The sequence below is a fragment of the Microtus pennsylvanicus genome, chromosome 5 (assembly GCF_037038515.1).
Source record: "Microtus pennsylvanicus isolate mMicPen1 chromosome 5, mMicPen1.hap1, whole genome shotgun sequence".
Taxonomy (NCBI): Eukaryota; Metazoa; Chordata; class Mammalia; order Rodentia; family Cricetidae; genus Microtus; species Microtus pennsylvanicus.
The window spans coordinates 40,015,643-40,040,154 of record NC_134583.1 but is presented as its reverse complement, the minus strand read 5'-3'; the positions used below and the strand labels follow the sequence as shown (position 1 = coordinate 40,040,154).

At 34.0% G+C, this 24,512-nt stretch overlaps 1 protein-coding gene across 1 annotated transcript in view; it reads right to left on the bottom strand.

Moving 5' to 3' along the window:
- Window positions 1-224: 224 nt before the first annotated feature.
- The window catches only part of LOC142851246 (solute carrier family 7 member 12-like), a 41,661-nt gene continuing 17,373 nt past the window's right edge, over window positions 225-24,512 (bottom strand). The window contains exons 2-4 of the mRNA XM_075975138.1: window positions 6,142-6,273; window positions 4,297-4,658; window positions 225-470 (exon numbers count right to left, since the gene is read on the bottom strand). Of these exons, the coding sequence (XP_075831253.1) occupies window positions 225-470; window positions 4,297-4,658; window positions 6,142-6,273 (740 nt within the window). The remainder of the gene's footprint in view (window positions 471-4,296; window positions 4,659-6,141; window positions 6,274-24,512) is intronic.

Sequence of the window (24,512 nt, the reverse complement as noted above, 5' to 3'; positions counted from 1 at the left end):
ATTTGGAAAATTTAATCTCATTTCTATTCATTATTTACTGCATGATGACATTTAAGAAGTGAAAGTGAAACTGTTCAACAATTTTTTAGGGTAGACATAATATAAGCAAGAATTATGTTTAATGGTATTCACATCTAAAAAGCAAAATTGCAATAAAATTGTACTCATATCTTAAAAATTATATTGTGCATAGTCTCAAATATATTTTTCCTTTAGTAAGGATTTTAGAAATTAATTAATTTATCTTGGTTTTCAGATGGTGAAACATTGAAAAATAATTGCCAATAACAAGTGATTTTGTCAAAACAAACATCATATCTTTTAAGGTGAGTTTGAAGCCAGTAACACAGAAGGCCACAGAAAAGAAAGACAACCTGATAGACATGCTCAATATTAGGAGACTGAATCATTGGTGTGAAAATTAGAAAAACTGATAAAGCTATAGATCCAAATATGAATGGCAGCCATACCTGAAAGAAAAAAAAGAAAATTAAGATTTGTGATGTCATGGCAAGTTCTTATGACAAAATGACATTAAAAATGTTATAGAACCCAAAGAAAGTGAGTGCATACACATCTTTAAAAGTTTTAGAGTAGGCAGTCCTGGCATTAGCTAATAGTAGATTAGATATTCCTTACCACAAAATGTCACTTTTAACTTACTTATTTACCTGTAATATTCATTAATATCTATTCTATTAACTGAGTCATCATTCAGAAAAGCCAGTGCTTTATTTTCAAACAGTATAGACACCATTTGCCATAAACAAAAACAGCAGTATTTTTCTACTTAATAATGATTACAATGATATTTTACTGCATTAGGAAAACTAAATAGTTATAAACAGCCAAACTCTTTCCTTCCTTTTCCTTCGTTTCTTTATAATAATATTAGTTGGCATAGTATAGTGATGTGTTTATAGGTAAAATGAGTATATATATATATATATATATATATATATATATATATATATATAATTCCTTTTTCTTTCTTATTTATCTCTTTCCTTCCACAAAATTGTTTCCACTTATGCTTCCTAATATATGTTTGACTTTCTTTTTTTGTTCTCATAAGTCTCTGTCTTTTATGCATCATCATTTCTTGTGATCTCACGTCTGTGCTTATGTCTGATATGTGCATATGTACTAATACATATTTTAACAAAGAAATGTGATTTCTGACCTTAAGTCTAGTTATGTGTAATATTGCAATTACCGATTTAAATATGTTCAATTATCCTTTCATTCCTTTAATTAAGCCAAAGTTTCCTGTTGTGTTTGATCTCCCTTCTGCACTCTTAACCTCAGATTGGAAGTATTTTGTTAAAATTTGCTGCACATATATTCATCAGAAAAAAATGTTCTATAGTTTTCTTTGTTTATATTGGGGTTTTATGTAGTTTTGATATTAGTGTACTGCTGGCTTTGTTGAATGATTTATTAGCATTCCTTCCATTTTGTTTATGGAATTGTTTGAGAAGCATTGGTGTCAGATTTTAAAAGTTGGTTGATTTCAATAGCTCCTTAAAACTGTTTCTTCCAGTACCAACAACACTACTCAGGGATGAAGTTTCTAATTAGGCATTAGCTTATCTCTATGTTTAATGAGTTGTGTGGGGATTTTCGTCAATAGGGCATTCCTTTCAGTTTGTTTAGAGCCAAAAATGTCCTTAATAATTGCTTCGGTTGTTTGGGAGCTTCAATGTGGCCCCTTTGGCGAACAACTCTTTTAGATGTAACCCATACCTAGTCCTGGAAGCCTCATTTGGAGACAACAGATTTCAGGTTTTGGCTCAATCTCCCTTATTATTTGGAAGCTTTTTTGAGGTTGTTTATGTACATGTATATATTTTAGAAAGTATCTACTTTATTAGTTTTTTCTCAAACGGCACTTAGTTTTAGGAGTCCCACCCATACTCCACATAAATGTACAGTTCCTCTTGCTACTACTTTCTAGTATTTTCTACTATGATCTGATCAGAGACAAATCATTATTGTAGGGATTTTTTTACATAAATATGGACATTTAAGGGAAATTTAAAATCAATGAATATTTTGAAAATACCCTTAAAATCCATTTGATGTATAGTATAGTTTATCTCTGAATTTTTTAAATTTATTTTTGGTTTGAATGAACTACATAAAGATCAGAGTGCTGTATGGAATTCACTTACTGTCATTGCACCAGGACTTATCTGATATTTTATGTCCATTACTGTTTAGCAATTTTAAAATGAAATTGGGAATTCCAATCATTTAGCAGGCATTTCTTATTTATATTCCTGGTGAATTGTCCATCTTATTTGTATGTAGTATTTTACTTACTATTTTTTCTAGTGGTTTTCAGCTTCTCTTTTCTTAAAAAAATGGCTTGCTTTCTTTGTTTATCAGTTCATGGTCAGTTTTGCTAATGAGGCCCGTTTCTTAATGATGTCCAGCAGTTACTTATTAATTCTCATCTATTCAGTAGTCTTTGTCATTCTATTGGTGATGTGAGTTTATTCACAATTAATTTTATTATTGAAAATGGTATAAAAGTACTTTAATTTTGATTAATTTCCTGATGCTGATGTGTAGATTATTGTGCTTTCTTCTTTCTCCTCTATTTGTGAGAGTTACTTGTTAAGAATGTTAATAACAAAGTATCTGCTTCTTCTTCTCCATTAATCATCTATTCCTCTCATGAAGTTTATTCTGGGTGGTGGTTTCATGATATTTTCTTTCTTCATTCTTGATATACAGTATTCATTTAAGTACATTCTGCACAGATGATTTGATGGCCATGAGTATTATAACATCTACTTACTTGTTTTTAACTGTCATTATTTCCATATTAGTTTTACAATATAGTTTTGGTGGATGTAGCAATCTTGGTTAGCTGTTATTTACCTTGAAACAAAAATTGGTTTGGTTGCTTTTCAGTTTTAAACAATATACCATTATACAGAAGACTCAGTGTTTTCTTCAATAGGTGTGTTTGTCAATTTCATAGTGTCTGACACCAAGTATGCCTTGAATATAGGTCTGGATATTGATTTATTTAAGGTCTGTTGTTGCTGAGTCTTTACACTGTGATACATAAATAACCAGCACTTCAGTGACTTCACACTTTTAGATTGATAATGTTTTCAGCATGAACACTCATACTTCTGAAATACTCTTACTTGCCATTTACTGTAACTAATGCTCAGGAAAGATAATAAAAATCAATAAACAGGAATCTGAAAGGCATTGTTCAGGTATCTCACAGGTTCATTTGATTTTTCACTCACAAGATGATATCTGATATGATTCTTATAAAGTATATATAAAAATCAAATTCACTAGAATGTGCTCAAAAATGAAATTTCTTCATTAATTTTACTGAAGTGCATATATTTTTTACACTTCCTCAATATAGTAAGAGTCTCAAAATATATTAACCTCAATTTTTATGAATTATATATATGATTGTCTGAAATATAGCAGAGATATACAATGTATTAAAGGTATCATTCACTTGTCTGACTTGGGATACATTTGAAGAAGAAGCAATTTCAAAAAAGAATTTGGAATATAATATAGACTGATATTTCTCAAAATACTGTTAGTTTTCACTATATATTAGGATCCTAAGATGAAAAATATTAGTATACATTCCTGTGGTCCAGTAGACACTGAATAAATCAGAATGCCTAGGGAAAAATTTGTGAATGTGTAATTTATTAACGATGCTAATGGGCTTATTATAGTCACTATAAAAATACAAAATTGTTTTCATCATTTTCTATTATCTCAGCAACCATTATACAGATTAATTTTTTAGGATATTCATAGGACTATTGAAAAGGAAGGCAAAGATAATGGAACATCTACGGATTCATGTTATATAACTGTGTGATTTATACATTACCAAGACAATTTAAATGAAAACCATACAACATAAGTCTTTCCCTAAAATCTTGAATTAAATAAAATGTCTACTAAGGAAATAAGCAAAAAAAAAAGGAAGCTACTTCTACTATGTAAAATTACGAGGTGAGGCAGCTCATTTAAGCATGGAAATTGTAATTTTCTCCTTAGTATTATTGTTTGCTCCCTGGAAGATAATGATGCCATCTGTTTTCCCTGCAGTATATCGGTTTTTACCTTTCACACAATGAAAAAAATGAAGCCTCAAATGGTCAATATCACAAATGCTTGGTAAGAAGAAAAGAGTTATTGCTTCATAGAGTGGTTAGAAGAAACTCACAGCTATTGAGAAAGGTTTAACAACAAACAAACTATATATTCAACATTTTTTGCATATTGACTTACCTTATAAGGTCTTGGCAGATCAGGCTTCTGGTACCTTATTTTAAGCAACCCTATCATATTCATCAAATTTATACACCATGCTCCTAGGCCCACATATTTCACTAAGTAAATTAAATTTGAAGTTATTATTGAAATAGATGACAAAATGACAATCATGAAGACTGCTACAACTGGAGAATGATGTTCATTAAGCATTGAGTATATGAAAGGTAATTTTCCATCCTGACTTGCACAGTAAAATAATCTTGATGCTGAAAGTATTCCACAAGAAATGGTGTTCATCAGTGAAACTGAGATCCCCAAAGAAATAGCCCATTGTGTCGAAGGGAAAAATCTGTTCATCCATGTGATAGCAATAGAATCTGAAAAATTAAATGAAAATTCAAAAAGCCAAAGTGATTTTTTGCTTGAAAGACAATAGAGCAGCATTCTGTAATTGTCCCTTTATCTATACATTATGTAATAGAATTTGTCAATTCATTCTAAGAGAAGGCGTCTCTTACTGTTTAATCTGTTGTTCTCTGTGGCTGGTTTTGTCCAGCATTAGATGTGCATATTTGAGAGCCGCACGGCTGCTCAGTGGCAGGAATAACAGTTCTTGCTCTCCTGATTCTTAATATGTCTATCTCATGTATTAACAATACACAACCTTTTGCCAGATAGTAAGACAGTACTAGCTGTGAAGCCCTGCACTGCATGATACATACCTCCCAGCAAAAGTGGCCTAAAACTTAGCTACTATTGTGTAGAATACATTGTAAACTTTGTGAGCTGTGACATTTCCCACATATCCTCCCCTTAATGTCCCTATATTGCAGATATACTTAAAAACACTCCTGTACAATGTCCCCTTTGAAATTGCCAAATATTGTTTATACTACTAAGTCATTTTGTGACTATTCATATAAGACTGAAAATATCCTAAAGAAAGACTGTGTATGCCCTTTCTCTTTATCATGCTGTTTAAAATCAGTGCTGCTGCCTATGTCTGGAATAGAAATTTTCCCATTTTTCATGTGTATGAAGGGAATGTTGAACTTCTAGTTCCAACCAGAATAAACATTTATCTCCAAAAAAATCATGTTTTTGACAGCAAGTCCACACAATAATGAATGAGTGGTGGTGGAGCTATACTTATTCCTAGTGATACTGTGATGAATATGATTAATCCATCATATATATATATATATATATATATATATATATATATATATATGAGCCTATCATAAAAATTACTCCTCACCTTTAGAGATTACTAGTAATATCTTAGAGAAGGACAGTGTTATAATATGCAAAGTGTGGCTGAGAACTGGTTGTGACTTACATTTTGAACAATCTATGATGGATGCTAATAATAGCCTAATGAAAATCTTGTCACTGGGTTTTACATCTAACAAAGTAAGGATATGGTGCCTATTTTGAACAGCCTCTTTCATTGTAAAGTAAAAGTGGATATTGAAGGATGAAGCATCTGAGCATAATATCTATGCTTTTTGTTCTTCTTCCGCTTGCTCAGCTGTCTTGTCTTCATTTTCTTTGTCCTCTTTTCCTACTCTTTTTTTCTTTTTCATTTATTTTAATTCTTGGTACATGGCCTTCTGTATTTATAATTTACTTGTTAACATGTGATTGTTTTTCTTATAATTTAAGCTCAGGTCATTATATTTTCCTTAGATTCATTAAAAAGCCCAAAATAAAACATACTATTTTATATAATTTTGTTCATAAGCATATATATGTATATATATCATATAAGCATATATATATATATCATATAAAACTTGCCATATTTAACTATGAGAACAGAGAGGCATCTATCTTATTTATACTTCTACATCTTCATACCTGAAGAGATGATTTCTTGGGGTGTCAGAACTGTGAAGTATGATATATTAGTCAATAAGTACATCAGAATAACAATGGACAGGCCAGACATTAAAGATTTTGGAATTGTATTGGTAGGACTTTTTATTTCTCCTGTGAAAAATAAATAAAAAATACATTAGAAAATGACACATTAAACATCTGAACTTTTCATGTCCCATGTTATGGAGACAAATTATATCTTCTTTAAAGTAATTCTTCCTGTCTCTAGAGATTATATACTGTCTTCCTTTTACTGAGATAATATTACTGATGGCTTGGATATTCAACATATGTCTGCATGTACTTAGTGAACCTATTGAATATAAAGTAGTGCTTTGTTTCCTTCAGTGCTTCCTGAAGATAAGAATTTAGACACATTTACTCTTTTTAGGTACATACTGTTGAATTCATGAGACAACTAGGAAAGACACAATTTTGTTCATTCCCAATAACAAATCTTATTATGAAGTAACCCAAGTCAACAAATGTGATATAGATTTACAGCGATGTTAATGTACTGTTGTCGTAAGCTCAATTTCAGTCAGTGCAATGTTTCCAAAGCTCAGTGTCTTAAATATTGGTTCACCTTCATATTTGGGGTCATTTAGCTTAAAGTAGATAACATGAGAAATTGGCAACAATAATATCTTTTTATTGTGTAATGACAAATATTACTTCATAAACTTGGAACAAACTTGAAGTCTTTCTTTCAGTGAGCACCTCATTAAAGCTATGAGTAAGAAATCATATCATGTGCACATTACATAAAGTATGGTTGTCTAACTTCAGAGATCAACAGATGCTACCCGTAATACTTCTGCTCATATTTGAGAAATTTGGATACTATAAAGTTCACTACACACACACACACACACATACATACATATATAGTTTCTTCCAATAAATAATTTTAATTAAACCAAGCAAATATTCTTGTGTTTTCCTACTATATTTCTAGCCGCATATGTGCCAAATGGGTACATAATTTAACTGCATTGTGTTAGAATGTTTGCTATTTTAATATTGCTGATTGATGATGACTAAAGCTTCATAAAATTTGGGATGACTCCTACCACAATTGATATCTCAACACAGAGGGTGATATTATTGAGCTCCATACATCCGTGAAGAACTATAGCAATTAACAATTGGTAAGAGAGATAGAATTAGTCTTCCCAATGGATGAACACACTAATTGGAGCCAGTCAGCCATAGAAACTTACATATGCAGGCAATACTGAATGAACACAATAGGTTGAATGTATGTTTGTTTGGGTGTACATGTGACAACAATTGTTAAAGATGTAAGTTTGAATTTGTGGGATAAGTGCCAACATGGGAAGGTGAGATGAAGGAATGAGGAGAAAACAGCATATTTATATATAAATTAAGTTAAAATTAACTGTTAATTGTAGTTGGCTTGACATTAATACCAATGTCTAATAATATCCAAACTGGTTCTTCATGAGTTATTTTCTTCTACTGTGACAAAGCACTATGACCAACAAAATTCATTGAAGGAAGGATGTATTTATGCTTCCAGATCCTGAGGGATAAGAGTCCACCATGTTGAGGTGGTCTAGAAGGCATGGTGGTAGTAGTACAAAGCTGAGAACTCAACTTTTTAAATAAGCAGGAAGCATGGATGGCATTAACAAAGTTAGGGTGTGAACATGGACATTCAATTCCCAGTCTAGTGATATACTTCCTCCAGCAAGGCTCTATTTTAAGGTTCTATTAAACTCTTCAAATACTACCAACAACTGAGGAACAGGGGTTCAAATACTGTCATCCAATGAAGAACGTTTTCATTCAAACAACCACAGGCCCTAAACAATTATGCCAATTTTACTAGATATTTATATAAAATGGTATGTTTAGTTTTAACAGTTATAAAACCAAACTATCCGATATATAGAAATTGTATATAATAGTTTAAGTAAAATATTATCAACTATCTAGCAGAGATTTTATTCTTTAGGTGAAGAACATAAGCACAATCTGTCCCATTAGGATGAAAATTTTCTTTTTTTATTTGTTCAATGATGACTTTTATGTATTTCCAATAAATTTGAACATTGCTATGATTTATTATCATTCAACATTTTATTTATGTACTTACTTCATTATACACACACACACACACACACACACACACACACACACACACGGGTCAAGTAAAATTACCAAGTGGGAAGTAGCCATGAAAGAAAATGGTAAGAAGCCCTGTGGTGGATGAAACATTACCAATTACTTCTATTCCTCCTTCTACAAAAGGCACTGATCTGTTATCAAGTGAAGCAAACTTTGAACTAAAATGAATGGCATTTACTTGGCAGTGATGACAAGAAATGAGGGCTTTCTGATTCAATGCAGAGAGGTTGATGATTCTTAAAGTAAAAAATCCCATCTATGACTGAAAAGATATTCCAGTAGAGCACTTAGCTGGTTTTCACACACAAGTTCATTAATAATGGGTTAGTTGTAATTGGCTAGCCTTGAACTCACAGTGATCTTCCTGACTCTAATTCCTGAGTACTGGGATTAAAGGCATGCACTACCACCCTCCAGTTTCCTGTGAACATTTTCACCTTGCAGCTTCTATGGCATCCCCATTCCTCTCTCCATTTATAAATACCTAGGAACACATTTCAGCCAGGAACACTAGGGAACATGTCAGCCAAAGTTTAGAAGCAATCCACAGCCAACCAAATTCCTAAGATCCAGAAAGGACAGCAAAGGTAGAATAAAGGGTAGAAACACTTGCTTTTTAAAAACACAATAACAGATATAAACACAATTTTAACCATCTGGAAATCCAGAGTATGATATGCCATCAGAGAAACACAGTCATTAACAACAAAGAATTTATTCCTTCCTCAGAACCCAGAAACAATACTAGAACAGGCCCAGATAAATTCAATATAGATAAACCACGAGAAAAAGACTTCAAAATATTTACTAGGAATATGCTGTAAGGCCACAGAAAGGGTATGAATAAACTTATTAATTAAATCTGTGAAAACATGACCAGTGAAATGGAATGATGAGAACAATTAAAGAAATAAAAGTAGAAGTAGAATAACTAAGGGGAATTAATTCTACAGTGCCACAGTACTGGTAAATTTATAAAATCAAACAAAAACCTCAGAGGTAAATCTCACAGCCCAATACATGAAATGTAATAGAGAATCTCAGACATTAAAGATAAGACAGAAGATACTGAAGTCTCAGTATAAAGCACTAGCCACAAAACATCCAGGAAATATGGAACAATATGAAAAGACCAAATATATAAAAATAGAAATAAAGGCATAGAAAAATATTTTAACAATATCACAGGAGAAATATTTCCTAATTTAAAGAAGGATGTTCCTATCAAGGTACAAGAAGTATACAGACATAAAACAGACTGGATCAGGAAAGAACTTTTCCAGGAAACATAATAATCAAAACACTGAATTTATAGATCAAAGAAAGAACATTAAAAGCTGCAATGTAAAAACACATTGTGTAAAACCAAATTCATTAGCATACCATTGACATCACAATGGAAACTTTAAAATCCAAAAGAAGCTAGAAAGATTTTCTACAAACTGTAGGAAACTAGAGATGCCAATCCAGACTACTATAACCAACAAAACTTTCAATCACAAAATTTGAAAAAAAAAAAAAAACCACTGAACAATAAAACCAATTGAAGCAATGTCTATCTACAAATACAGTTCTACAGAAGGCCCTAGAATAAAAATTTCAATGTGAAATGGTTAAAAATACCCAATAAAACACAAAGGAGAAATAGTCTCAGATGATTACTTTAAAATCAGGTGGGGACAGAAGGAGTCCCCACACCACAACACACAGTAATCGGAATTAACAAATACTGGTTATTGATAATTCTCAATATAAATTGTCTTAGTTTTCCAAAAGAAAGACACAGATTATCAGATTAGATTAGAAACATCCAAGAAATATACTTATCATCAAAGAGAGAAGTCCACCTTAGGGTAATATGATGACATTCCAAGCAAAGGGTCCTAAGAATCAAGCCAATTTAAAATGTGACAAATAGATTTCAAACTATTAAAACTATTATTGGAAAACATTAAAATATTAATAGATAAGGGGACTATATTCATCAAGGGGGAAACCACAATGAAGTAATTGCCATTCTAAATATTTTTACACAAACCACAATGCAACCAATTTCAAAACAGAAACAACACAATAGCTAAAATCATATTGACACTCACACAATGATACTTGTGACTTCAAGATCCTACTCTTGCCAACTGGAAGATTATCCAAAGAAAAACTATAAAAAGAAATGGTGATACTAAATGACATCTTTAATTAAATACATCAAGCAGATACTTACAGAACATTATACTCAAATACAAAAGAATATACCTTCTCTGTATCTCACATAACTTACTCTAAAATTGATCACATACTCATAACTTAAATAAAGTCTCAACAAATACAAGATAATTAAAATAACACCCTGAACCCTATCTGATGACTATGGAGTTAAGGCGAATATCAATAATTGAAATAAAATAAATCTTAAAAACTTATGGAAACTGAACAACTCACTCTTTACTGAGGAGTGGGTGAGGAAAAAGTAAAATAAACTGATAACTCTATAGAATTGAATGACAATGAAAACATAACACATCCAAAACTATGGGGAACAATGAAGGCAGTTCTAAGAGACAAGCTCATACGACAAATTGCCCACCAAAGAAACTAGAGTGATCTTATACTAACAACATAATAGCACATCTGAAAGGCCTAGGAAAAAGAATGATTTACATTAAAAAGGAGTTGATAGCATGAAATAATCATCTCATGATGAAAAAGGCATAAATTAAAAAATACAAAGAGAAACTGAAATAAAAAAGGTTTATTTTTAATCAGCTGTAGAAATTCCCTGGTAAAATTTTTTGGGTTGCTAATGCACACTATCATATCATCTACAAATAGTAATATGTTGACTTCTTCCTTTCCAATTTGTATCTTCTTTATCTCCTTTCATTGTCTTATTGCTCTAGCTAAAACTCCAACTGCTATATTGAATAAATATGGAAAGAGTGGACAGCCTTGTCTTGTTCCTGATTTTTGTGGATTTGCCTTGAGTTTCCCTCCATTGAAGTTGATGTTGGCTAAAGGTTTGTTGTCAATTGTCTTTGTTATGTTTAAGTATGTCCCTTGTAGCCCTGATTTTTCTAAGACTTTTATCTTGAATGGAGTGTTGGATTTTGTTAAAGACTCTTTCAGTATCTAATAAGATAATCATGTGTTTTTTGCTTTCAGTTTGGTGGATTACATTAACATATTTCCATATGTTCAACCTTCCCTGAATCTATGTGATAAAGCTTACTTGATTATGGCAGACCAAAGGCAATACTTCTCCATTTCTGGTGGAACTGTAAACTTGTACAGCCACATTGGGACTTAATAAGACAGTTTCTCAGAAATTAAGTTGGGAATCAATTGACTTCAGGTCCCACTATACCACTCCTATACCCAAATAACATACCATAGACCTTAAGGACATTTGCTCAAATATGTTCCCATCAGCTTTGCTCATTATGTAGCCAGAAACTTTAACCAACTTAGGTGACCCTCAATTGAAAAGTGGATAAATAAGATGTACATTTACATAATATAGTATTACACCTATATTTTTAGAAAGTCATTTTTCAGGAAAATGGATGGAACTAGAAAAAAAAATCCTGAATGAGACAAGCCGACCAAGAAAGACAAACATGGCATGTACTCACTTAAAAATGGATATTAGTTGCAAAGAAAATGATAGTCATGCTATAATCCACAGACTCAGAGAGCCTAAGAAACAAGGAGGGCTTAAGAGGGGACACAAGAATCTTCCTGGGAAGGGGAAATAGAACAGATTTTCTTGGTGGACTGACAGGAATGATGGTGGGAACAGGAGGGAAGCAGGTGTGGGGGATGGAGGAAAATAGCACTGGGTCTCGAATCTAATGTAAATATCAGAATGAAATAGTTGTGATTGTTTACTGTATGTAGAATTATAATTATAATAAGTAACATTAGAATATAGTAGTTGTTTGTTAGAGGTACATAGACCTTAAAAAGTTATTGTAGGAAACAGTGCCTGCCTTCAAATCATACAAGTAGAGTTGTATTTTTGAGAAAGCTTCCCATCCATTGCATGACTTTTGTCACAGGCCTATCCTGCACATCTGGAGCATCATGAATATTGGGTACTGCAATCAATACACAATAAGAACTAACTTTGTGTGTCTGTTTATGATTTCCTTCAGGAAATATATAAAATAGATCAAAGGTGTTTTGATATGAGAATTGTTTTATCTTTAAAAAAAGAAACAGCTTTATATAACAATCAAAAATAAGCATTTGCACAGCCAGTCAATACACAGCTCACAGAAACTCTTTGTCCTTGATGACAGTAAGCCTAAACTTATGATCTAGAGATGCTCCCCTTCTGAATGTCCTATACAACAAGAAAATGACATTTGGCCCCCAACGTCATGAGGCTCAGAGAAGAGAGATGCCTGGATACTTAGGGACTGAAGGTATACTCCAGAACTGGATACACAATTATAGGTGAGACTCCAGATTTGGGCAGAGACCTAGGGAATTCACCATCTCAGGATGAGGAGTATGTGCAATTGCTAAGTGTTCTTAAAAGGAAATGGAGTGAAAGTAAAAAAGAAATAGCCTACAGAGCTTTGGATATAAGTTAAATGGCATTATTATTGTTTTCAGGCAACAACTCCTATTCAATTAAATCTGATAGTATGGAAGCAGGAGTTGAAAGCTTCAAGGAGAATTCATCAGAGATGGAAACCTATACCAGTAAAGAATTGATATTTATGTAATTTGTTCTCTAATTCTCTGGATCCCATTGCAGAATGAGTAGTCACAGAGAGTCCACTAAGATATGGAAAAAGGAATTAAAAGGGATAGCATTCTTGCTAGAAATTGTCAGTCAGTGGAGGAGAATGTTTTCTTACATGAAGACAGGGATGTTCTTTCAGAGGAAAAAGAAGTGAAAAAACATCAAAACACTGGAGATGAATCCTCTTCTTCTTTAGAAAAAACAGACTTAGAAGGGAAAAAGACTGAGTCTTTACCTGCACATTGCAGGAATTATAAAAACATGAAAAGAACTCTCAAGGCAATAAATAAGAAAAGAGTGTATTCCTGATAGAAAACAGGGAAGGAAATAAAACCAAAAATTATTTTCCCCAGTAAAAACTTGAAATATTGAAAGCTTTTAATCAAAGAACTATAATACTATCTTATTAAGAAAGAGAGGACTGGTTGCCTAAAATCAAGAAGACACCTGCACAGGTGTTTCCATGCTATACAATTGCTATGCAAGAATGCCCCAAAATAATCAATTCTTCAGTTTTCAGATGTACATACATGACGGATTTAAAATGATTTAAGAAGAATTAGTAGTATACAGAATGCATTCAACTTATATAACACATGCTTTAAATATTTGGGATTCTTAGAATAGAATTATCCCACTGTAATTGAAGTTGGTTGTCAGTTACAGTGGTTCACCTGGTGGAGAGATGTGACCACAGTGGAACAGCACAATAATGCTAGACAAGTGCATATGAAGGACTAATTCCTAGGTAAAGGCAAATATGCTGATTTACAAAGATAAGTACAGTTTGATGATGCTACTATCTTGTAATGATATTCAACAACATTAAGACACTGGGATAAAGTTAAAGAGAATTATCACACTTAGAAAATATTCACTAAGTTAGGGGAATCTGACACTGAATTTGCTTTTTTTTATTTTTTATTATTATATGTTTATCTTTTAAAATAAAACAAACTATCTTTTTTCATTATATATACCAATCGGAGTTCTCACGCCCTCTCCTCCTCCCATTCCCTCCATTTATACCTGCACCCCATCCCCAGCCACTCTTCAGAAAGGGTAAGAGACACATTGCTTTGTGGAAGGTCCAAGGGCCTTCTTACTATATCTAGACTGAGCAAGGTATACACCCAAAGAGAATAGGTTCCCAAAAATCCAGTACAAGCAGTAGTGATAAATTCTGGTGCCACTGCCTGTGGCCCTTCATTCTGCCCCAGGCATGCAGCTGTCAACCACATTCAGAGGCACTAGTTTGGACCTATTCCTGTTTCTTCCCTGTCTGACTGTAGTTGGTGAGCTCCCATAAGGTCAGGTATACTGTTTCAGTGGGTGTATCCTTCATGGTCTTGACCTCTTTCCTCATAATCTTACTTTACACACTCTTCAACTGGACTTTGGGAGCTCAGTCCAGTGCTCCCATGCGGGTCTCTGCCTCTATTTCCATCAGTTGCTGAATGAAGTTTCTATGGTGACATTTAAGAAATTCATCAATCTGTCTACAGGGCAAGGTCAGATTGGACACCTTCTCCTTTATTGCTTAGGGTCTTAATTGGGATCATCCTTGTGGATTCCTGGAAATTTCTCTAGAGCCAGGTTTCTGCTAGCCACACAATAATTTCCTTAATCAAGATATCTCTTATCTTGCTCTCATCTCTGTCCTTCCTCCTTCTCTACCATACCATTATCTCAAGTTCACCTCTTCCCTCTCCTTCCCCCTTCTCTTCCCCTTCCCTCCTCCCTTCTCCCTCACCCCATGCTCCCATTTTTGTCAGGTAATATTGTCTATTTTGACTTTCCAGGTGAATCTACATATGTTTTTTTAGGGTTCACCTTGTTACTTAGATTCTCGAGGATCCTGCATAATCAATATCCTTTTTTGATAGCTAGCATCCACTTATGAGTGATTACATAACATACTCATCTTTTTGTGCCTGGGTTGTGTCACTCAGGATGGTGTTTTTTAGTTACATCCATTTGCATGCAGATTTTAAGATGTCATTGTTTTTGTTTTTTTCCCCACTGAGTATTACTCTAATGAGTAAATTATCCATTCTTGAGTTGAGGGGCATCTAGGTTGTTTCCAGGTTCTGGCTATTACAAATAATTCTGTTATGAACCCAGTTGAACAAATGTCTTTGTAGTATGATGGAGCACCTTTTGGGTATATGACCAAGAGTGGTATTTCTGGATCCTGAGGTTGGTTGATTCCCAATTTTCTGAGAAACCGCTATACCAATTTCCAAAGAACTTCCTAATATCAGAATTATCTACTGCTCTACGCACTACTGAACTTAATCTTTGTAAAAAAAATCAGTGTTACTTAGGGAAATGGTCAACATTCTTAGCCATCAGGAAAATGCAAATCAAGTCAAAACAACTCTGAGATACCATTTTACACCAGTAAGAATGGCTAAGATAAAAAACACCAATAACAGCTTATGCTGGAGAGGGTTGTAGTATGTGGAAAACTCATTCATTTCTGGTATGCTTATATTGTATAATGAAAGAAATAGGATGGAAATGACTGATTATCCAACAGAAAACATGAATAAGTCCAAAGTTCTTATGCTTCTCTCTAAAAATCAAAATTACATACCATTTTAAAGGTTTCATTAGATTTTAATGAACTTCTTAATGTGATTACTTATTCTCAATATGTAGAAAGTGTTGTATTATACCTAAAAATTGGATTTATTTCTGATTAACTTTATTATTTATATAACTGCAAGAGGCAATCTTGGACAGGAATTTAACACTATATATTATTCATTTTTGGTCTCATATGGGATTGTCTTGACCATTAAAAAAAGGAAATCAAAAGATTGTTCAACTACTAATAGGAAATAAATTAAAGGCTTCAGAATTTCATAAAAAATCATGTTCAGAGTAAAGGTTTAAAGAAAATTTTTCATTTCTTGTTAACAATTTAAACAAGTTATAAAAATATTGTCCCACTTCTTCTTTGTGTAATCAAGTTCCTTTATCTGCAAAAAGTAGCCCTAAGGGCATTCAAAGCAATAGCATTTGGCACATAGTTGTATTTTACTTGGAAGAATTTTGAAAATTAAAATCTGTTCATCATGTTGTTGATGCATACTCTGGATTTCAATAGGCATCTTCTCTAAATTGTGAAGTCGGTTTGCATAATTATACATTTACTAGAGTAAATAGTATAATAAGTATACCAATACAAATTCAACCTCACAGTTCTCTTAATTATATTTTCAGTGAGAAGAAATAATTTTTGTACATTGTAATGCAAATCACATTATTAAAAGAATGTCATATAATTCTACAGACAAACAATTGTTACCACATTTTAAGAGGGATGCTTATAAAACAAAAGGAGAATATGAGCACTCTTAGAGATAGCTTATATAATTCTCTACTAACTTTAAATTTTAATAGATATTGAAGCAGGGATAACAGCTGCTGAAAGGCATTAGAGCATGGAAAAAACTGATGAGTTCATTCAGCATGTGCAGTACCAGGATATTTTGACATCAAAATGGATACCATGAAAGGTGTCACAATGGTATTGAGGTTATGTTTCTGTTTCTGAAGAATATTGGAAGTTGTGGATATCATTGAAACAAATAAATCCTTCAACCTGAACAAGAGAAGTCTCTTGTTATTGACATGGATAACATAACTTTAAGAAGAAAGAGATACAGGAAGCCTTGAAGCAGATGACTGATCTTCCTACTTAGAAAGAGTTTAAGTAATTCTCTGAAAAGGGGGAAGCAAGAATTTAGCTGGATAGGAAACTTATAAATGCTACACCTTTGCTCCTTGTTGTAACTGTACAGGTACAGTTGTTGTAACTTGTTGTAACCTCTTTGCTTTCTGTTATAACTGTACAGGTAACAGGAACCAATCATATTAACTTGCATTATATTCCTAAGCCTTCAATTAACAAATGGCTAATTTGGGGAGATAGGGTTATTTCTGTTGAAGTCAATGAATCTTCTTGGCTACCTAACTAGTCCTTACAGCCACAGAGGACCTGGTAGGCCTAAAAAAGAGGATAAGAAATTTACAAATTATACTTTGGCAGTGCAAAGAATTCCTATTTATACGGGTCAAGGAACTCACTGTTTAAGTGTAACCTTTCAAATTTACTTAGGTATAGTTAAACTACCCAGAATTTTCATGGTAAATTTTATATGCTTCACTCATTTGGTTTTAGAGGACAGAAGATAAATGTTATACTTTCCAAAATTCTGCTATTTTGTGAGATGTGACTTACCAACAAGAAATCTGACTGACACCTTGACAACAATGTAAAAGTGAGAACTCTTGTCTTTTTAATATCTCCTAAGTAGAAGTCAATGGTGCCCTTATAACTTCCCTCAGAAAAATTTTCTCACTCAGAATTCAGATGGCAAAAGTATTATTTGTGTAGAACTTGGAGAATTAGTTCTAATGTTGATGAATCTATTCCATGTTACAGAGTTGGATTTCATGTCCTATCTTGCAATTTGGAAATTTACATAAGAGGAATTTGGTAAATTAGCAAGAGTCCCAAAGCACAGAAAGGAGGTTAAATATTAATTATTGTAAATGTATTTTGTCCATTAGATTAAATTGATGTAATAATTTTGTAGCATTTGTACCACCATATATTATTGAAAGGGCCTATACAATGTCATCCTAATAACTATAGTATCACTTGTGAATGCTATACTCTTTATTCTTGGATTAATTCTAGTATAACATTAGATTTAACTTCAAAAAATTATATATTTTTAGAGTAAGATTTGATTTCACTGAAATTGTTGAGACGATGATAAAAGTCACCTATGATGATTCTAGTCCAGAAACTCACTAAAAGAATAATAATAGGAACTGGACTGATTGTAGGCACAGTTATATGAATAATTGCTTGGAATGCTATGACTGAGACTGCTGGATTGGCCTAATATAAGGAAATTTAGATGACTGAATTTATAAAAACTGCCATAAGCATTCTGCAGAGCTTTGGACTCAGCAGAATAGAATAGATATTGTGGTAGTTAAAGAAAAAGTTGATTTGGGATAAACTGTAATCTTACTCGGAGATCAATGAGAGACGTTGAATGAGAGCAAATTAAATTAAAATGTGATTAGTATATTTTACCTATGCATTATATCTTTATGATATAATGAAAGCAAGTATGAATAAGAAAAGTTTAAAATGCATTTGTTGAGTTATCCTAATTCTTGTCAGATGATCTATGATTTACAACAAGAAATTAAGGGACCTTTTTACAATAAGTTACCAGATGTACTTGTGATAGATATTATGGTAAGCATTATAGATAACTTAGATTTATTCAGTCCTATCCATCATTTAATATATTTCTAATTTAAGCAATTATTTATAGATTTTGCTTTAGTCATTTTACTAAATTAAAATGTATTCTGGACTAAGCCAGCAACCTGATCCAATCTGCACCAGAACAGGTACAGGGAAATAACTACTGAGAGACTGAGCCAAAGCCAGAGACCGCTGAGGGTCCAGTCGTGAATCTGGGACCTTCAAGGGAGTTGATGTGAATCTAGGACCTCCCAGGAGCTAGGCCTGAGCAAGGATATCTGCCAGTCTGTGCATGAATCTGGGACCTCTGAGAGGATGTAGGCAGGAACCAGAAATTTCTGCAGGGCTAGGCATGAGTCTGGAAACTCAGAGAAAGTAGGACTGAGCCAGGATCTTTGTGGGTCCAGAAATTGTCCTGGGACATCAAAGAAAATAGGCAAGAACCTGGAACCTAGGCCAAAGTAGGTGCTAAAGATACAATAAAGGAAATAGTCTAACAGTTAAAGAAAACATTACATCTAACAAAACCTTAACACAAAATGTCCAGGAAATATGGGACACCATAAAAGGGCCAAATCTAAGAATAATACGTCTAGAAGAAGGAGAAAAAGTTCAACTCAAAAGCACATAAAATATATTTAACAAAAATCATAGAAGAAAACATTTCCAACCCAAAGAAAGATATGCCTATGAAGATACGAGAAGCTTACAGAACACCAAATAGACTGGATCCAAAAAAAGTTCTCTCACCACATAATAATCAAAACAGTAAACATACAGAGTAAAGAAAGAATATTAAGAGCTTCAAAGGAAAAAGGGCAAATAATATATAAAGGTAGACCTATCAGAATTACACCTGACTTCTCATTGGAGACAATGAAAGCCAGAAGGTCATGATCAAGCATTAAGAAACCATGGATTCCAGCCCAGACTACTATACCCAGAAAAACTTTCAATCATGATAGAAGGACAAAACAAGATATTTCATGACAAAACTAGATTTCACCAATACCTATCGATAAACCCATCCCTACACAAAATACTAGAAGGAAAACTCCAACCCAAGTAAGTTGGCTACACTAACAAAAACATGGACAATTGATGGTCTCATAGCAGTAAATACCAAAGAAGTGAAAAACATGCAAATTAATGTCACCAACAATGAAAACTAAATTAACAGGAGATAGTAACCACTGGTCATTAATATCCCTTAATGTAAATGACTCAATTCACCTATAAAAAGGCACAGGCTAACAGACTGGATATGATAACAGAATCTATCTTCTGCATATAAGAAACACATCTCAAACTCAAAGACAAATATCATCTCAGAGTAAAGGATTGAGAAAAACTATACCAACCACTTGGACTTAAGAAACAAGCAGGTGTAGCTATTCTAGTATCTAACATAATGGACTTCAAGCTAAAATCATTCAAAAGAGACAAAGAAGGTCATTTCATATTAGTCACAAGAAAAATCCATCAAGAGGAAAATACTGAACATCTATGTCCAAAATACAAGGGTACCCTCATATGTATAAGAAACACTTCTAAAGCTTAAATCATACATTAAACCACACACACTAATAGTGGGAGACTTCAACACTCCCCTGTTGACTGGTCAGTCAGACAAAAAAAATAACAGAGAAATAAGACACATGTTATGACTCAAATAGACTTAACAGACATCTATCGAATATTCCATCCAAACAGAAAAGAATATACCTTCTTCTCAGCACCTTATAGAAACTTCTCAAAAATTGACCACAAACTCAGTAACAAAACATCAACAAATACAAAATATTGGAATAACCCAATATACCTTATCAAATCACCATGGTTTAAAACTAGAAGTCAACAGCAATTCGAGAAAAACCACAAACACATGGAAATTAAACAATTCTCACCTAACTCATCAATGAGTCAAAGAAGAAATAAGGGGAGAAATTAAAGACTTCCTAAAATTCAATGAAAATGATCACACAACATACCCAAATTTATTATGGTACACAATAAAAGCAGAGTTAAGAGCGAAGTCAATAGCAGTAAATGCCTACATAAAAAAGCTGAAAAAATCCCACACTAGTGAATTAACAGAACATTTGAAAACTAGAACAAAAAGAATCAAACTCACCTAAGGAAACTAGATGGCAGGAAATAATCAAATTGACAACTATCACATGTACTCCCTCATAGGTGGTTTTTTAAACATAAAACAAAGAAAAGCAGCCTACAAACCACAATCCCAGAGAACCTAGACAACAATGAGGACACCAAGAGAGACATACATAGATCTAATGTACATGGGAAGTAGAAAAATACAAGATCTCCTCAGTAAATTAGGAGTATGGGGGCCTAAGGGGAAGGTTGAAGGAGGGAGGGGAGAGGAAGGCAGGGGAGCAGAGAAAAATGTAGAGATCAATAAAAAATCAATAAAAAATGGCTAGAAGGAGAGAAAATTTATTCTGATTTATCTATATAAGACTATGAGTCAATACAATACATAGGAGGCTGTCTTCATGGTGTGACTGCATAATCTTCAATATAATTAACATAGCCTAAACAAATGGGATAAATGTAGTACAAATCTAGTAGATTCATTGAATCAAGGGTAAACACTAGAACGGAATAGTTTTTTTCTCATAGTATCTATGGTAACATTAGAATGCAATAGTTGTTGGAGGAACATAGACCTTGAAGAACTTTTAGCAACCATTGATTATCTTCTGTGATTTGTAGGGTTGCTTTTCTTAGGACGCTTTCCATCTGTTGCATGGCAATGGTCACAAGACTATCCTGGCACACCTGGAGCACCTTAAATTATTAGGCACTACAAACAATACACAATCAAGACTAGAATTGAAGGGATGTGGTGATTTCCTTCAGACAACATATGTATCAAAAGGATTTTGGTATGAGAAACTTGTTTTATCCCCCCAATAAAACTTTGCTTAACAATAAATAAAGCTTTGTTCAGCTATTTATGGTTCATTTCACAGAAACTCTTTCTCCCTGATGCCAGTGAACCTAAACTTACATTCTGGAGGAACTGTCTTTTTCTGAATGTCCTGAACAACATGAATAATTGCAAAGACAACTAGAGTTAGGGAATATTTGGGGAGCAAAATAGAAACTAAGTGCAATGGAAACTTCTTGAAGTCTACAGAGGTGACCCATAGCAAAGCCTCCTACAGAGGTGATCCATAGTAGAGCCTCCTAGTAACGGGAAATACAGATCTGGAAATGTTCATCTTCTGTAACCAGTGGAGGAATAGGGACACCAACCAACACACAAAACCTTCAACCTACAATTTGTGCTGCTGTAAAGGTGGAATAGTACTTGTGGAAATGACCAATCAATATCTGTTCCAAATTGAGACCCATCAGAGGAGAGTATCCCATCACTAAAAACACCTGGAGAGACAGAAACCAGAGGCTAGGTAGCTCAGAACCAAACATGACTGGCATAAAATGCTAATGATTCCTATTGCTATTCTGCTCTAGTTATAGACTTGTGCCTAGAATAATTGACATCAGACAAGCTTTATCTAACAGCTGATAGGAACAGATACAGAAACCTACAATCAATAATACAGCCAAACATTAGGCAGAGCTCAGGAAAACCTGCTGAAGAACGGGAGGGAGAATATTAGGGGCCAGAGGTCTCAAGAACATGGTCCTCAAAATAAACTAGTCATGGTTTGTAGACGTTCACAGAGACTTAACTGACAACTAGGAAGTCTGTATATATTTGATCCAGGTCATCTGCATGTGTGTTGTGAGTGTTATGGTCTTGTATCTTGATATTCTTGTGGAGCTTCTACCAGTGTGATCAGGGGCAGTCTATGACTTTTTGCCTGCTTTTGAGAAACAATTTTTGCTACAAACTGCAACATGATATAGTTAATTGCTCATTCATCTTTTCACAAGCTACTTATCAGAACCAAGGGATCTGGTAAAGACTAAACCAAAAAGCAAGCCTTTTTGGCGTATTGCTTAGTGAATAAAGTGGCTGTCCTTTGCTGTAATTTTTTTCACTGTAGCTGACTCCCTTTCTGTTACATATGTGAGAATTAATTCCCTAGTTCAGAACAAATAACAAATGCTCAAAATAGCTAAAATAATCCTGAGCAAGAAGATAATTTCTGGATGTGTCATTAATCCTGTTTTCAAAATGTACTACAGAGATATTGCAATAAAAAATTCAGATGGTATTGATCAATGGAATTGATAGAGGACCAGATGTTAGTGCACACCTGCTTTTTGATTAAGAATTCAGAAAGATACATAGGAAGAAAGAAGGGAGCCAAGAGTAGAGTTTCAGTGCAATGAAGATAGCAGAAAATAGTGGCATAAATGGGAAAAGCAGTATGTCTAATGGAGCAAAGATGGTAAAGTTAGACACAGGATGGGTGAAAATGTGAGAGGAAAAAGGAAAGAGTAATTATAATAGTAAAGATTTTTGAAAAAACCCATATTGAACATAACTGTAGAAGCTTCTTAAATATATAAATGTATATCCATATTAAACAGTTTTAATGGAGTTACAATTTTCAAGGGGATAACCCCTTTCCTAGATGTCAAAGACTATTAAACAAAAGCCCCTTTTCAGTTGCAGAATGCTTTCTTAAAGTTGTTAATCAGTAAGTTCTCTTAGAGTCCTTAAAAAATGCAGGCTACTATTATTACTCCTGGTTATCCTCTGGTATTTGGTGGTAAGATTACATTGCTGAAGACACAATATGCTTGAGTCACATGTCATAGTACAAGAAATCAAGCTTGTACTGACTTGAAAACATTATTCTCACTCTATAGTTTTATACTGCAGAATATGCTAATCATTCTAGCAGAGGCCAAAAATAATCATCAATTTTACCCAGTTGTATGCCTTGCCAGCTATAATAATAGGCCTGGAAGGAGAGGACCATTAGTATAACAGTAACACAAATGTTTTGACAGTAACCAACTACTTTATAATTGTATATAAGGCCCACATCTTAAGATGAAATTTGTGCCTCATACTGTTAGTTAACTAGGCCAAGAGTCAATGTTAAGGTACAATCATAGGTTTAGAAAAAAACTTTTTCCTATTATTCACATAAATGGACATAGTATTATGGTGAATCTTATACCATTATAAACATATATTAGTGTCACTCTAAACCTTCATAATAAAAAACTTTTTGTTGCAGTATATAGTGTTTAGTACAGTAACCCACATTTATCAAAGAGTAGAAAGTAAGAGATTATGGTAAGTTTAGCCATAAATAAGATATCCATATCAGACCTCCCCTCAATGTCTTAGGGATCATCATGGAAGGGGGTAGAGAAAGAAAGAGTGTAAGAGTCAGAGATAATAGAGGAAACAGTGTTTTCAAGTCATGAGAGAAACCTTGAAAACATGAATTTGCAGCAGCTGTTTCTACGTACACAAGACCTACATAAGAATCTCTCTGAATTGATGTGTGTGAGTCTCAGGAAACACTGCCTCTATCAGAAGACCTATTAACAACTCTTGCTGGAGGAAGATTCCATGACTGTACTTTGGAGATGGACCACTATAGGCTGACAATGTTTCTATGTAGGGCCAGATGTATACATTGGAAATACTACTAAGATGAATTTGTAGTGGATTGAGAAACAAATTAGATGAAGTGGAACTAAAATTGTTGGTATGATTGTGAAAGAGTTTGAGTTGATGGAGTTAGAGTGGACTTCATTTGAAATTTAAAAAATATATTGTGGATGGAGGCCTGATCTCTGGGTCCCAGGAGAACCAGCGTTGGGGTGAGTTTCTGGCCCGCGGCGCCAGCCGGGGATGGGGAGCTCGGGGGTCCCTTGGCCTCCTGTACTTATTGGGCTCTCTGCAGGACCTCTATTCCCTGGGTACTGCCTCTTTCTTCCTGGCACACCCAGCTTCCGTCCAGAGCCACCCCCCCACTTCGCCCCCCCCCCCCGCCCTCTTTTGGCAGGTGGCATTGCCCAGCCCAGCCTGTCTGGGCGCTAGGTCCCAGTCCTGGGGCACCCCGGCGGGCTCCAGTTCCTTTGTTTCTGTGGCCTGCCTGCACCAAGCAGGGTAGGCGCTTTGTTTGCGAGCTGCCCAACCAGCACGGAGGCCTGATCTCTCGGCCCCAGGAGAAC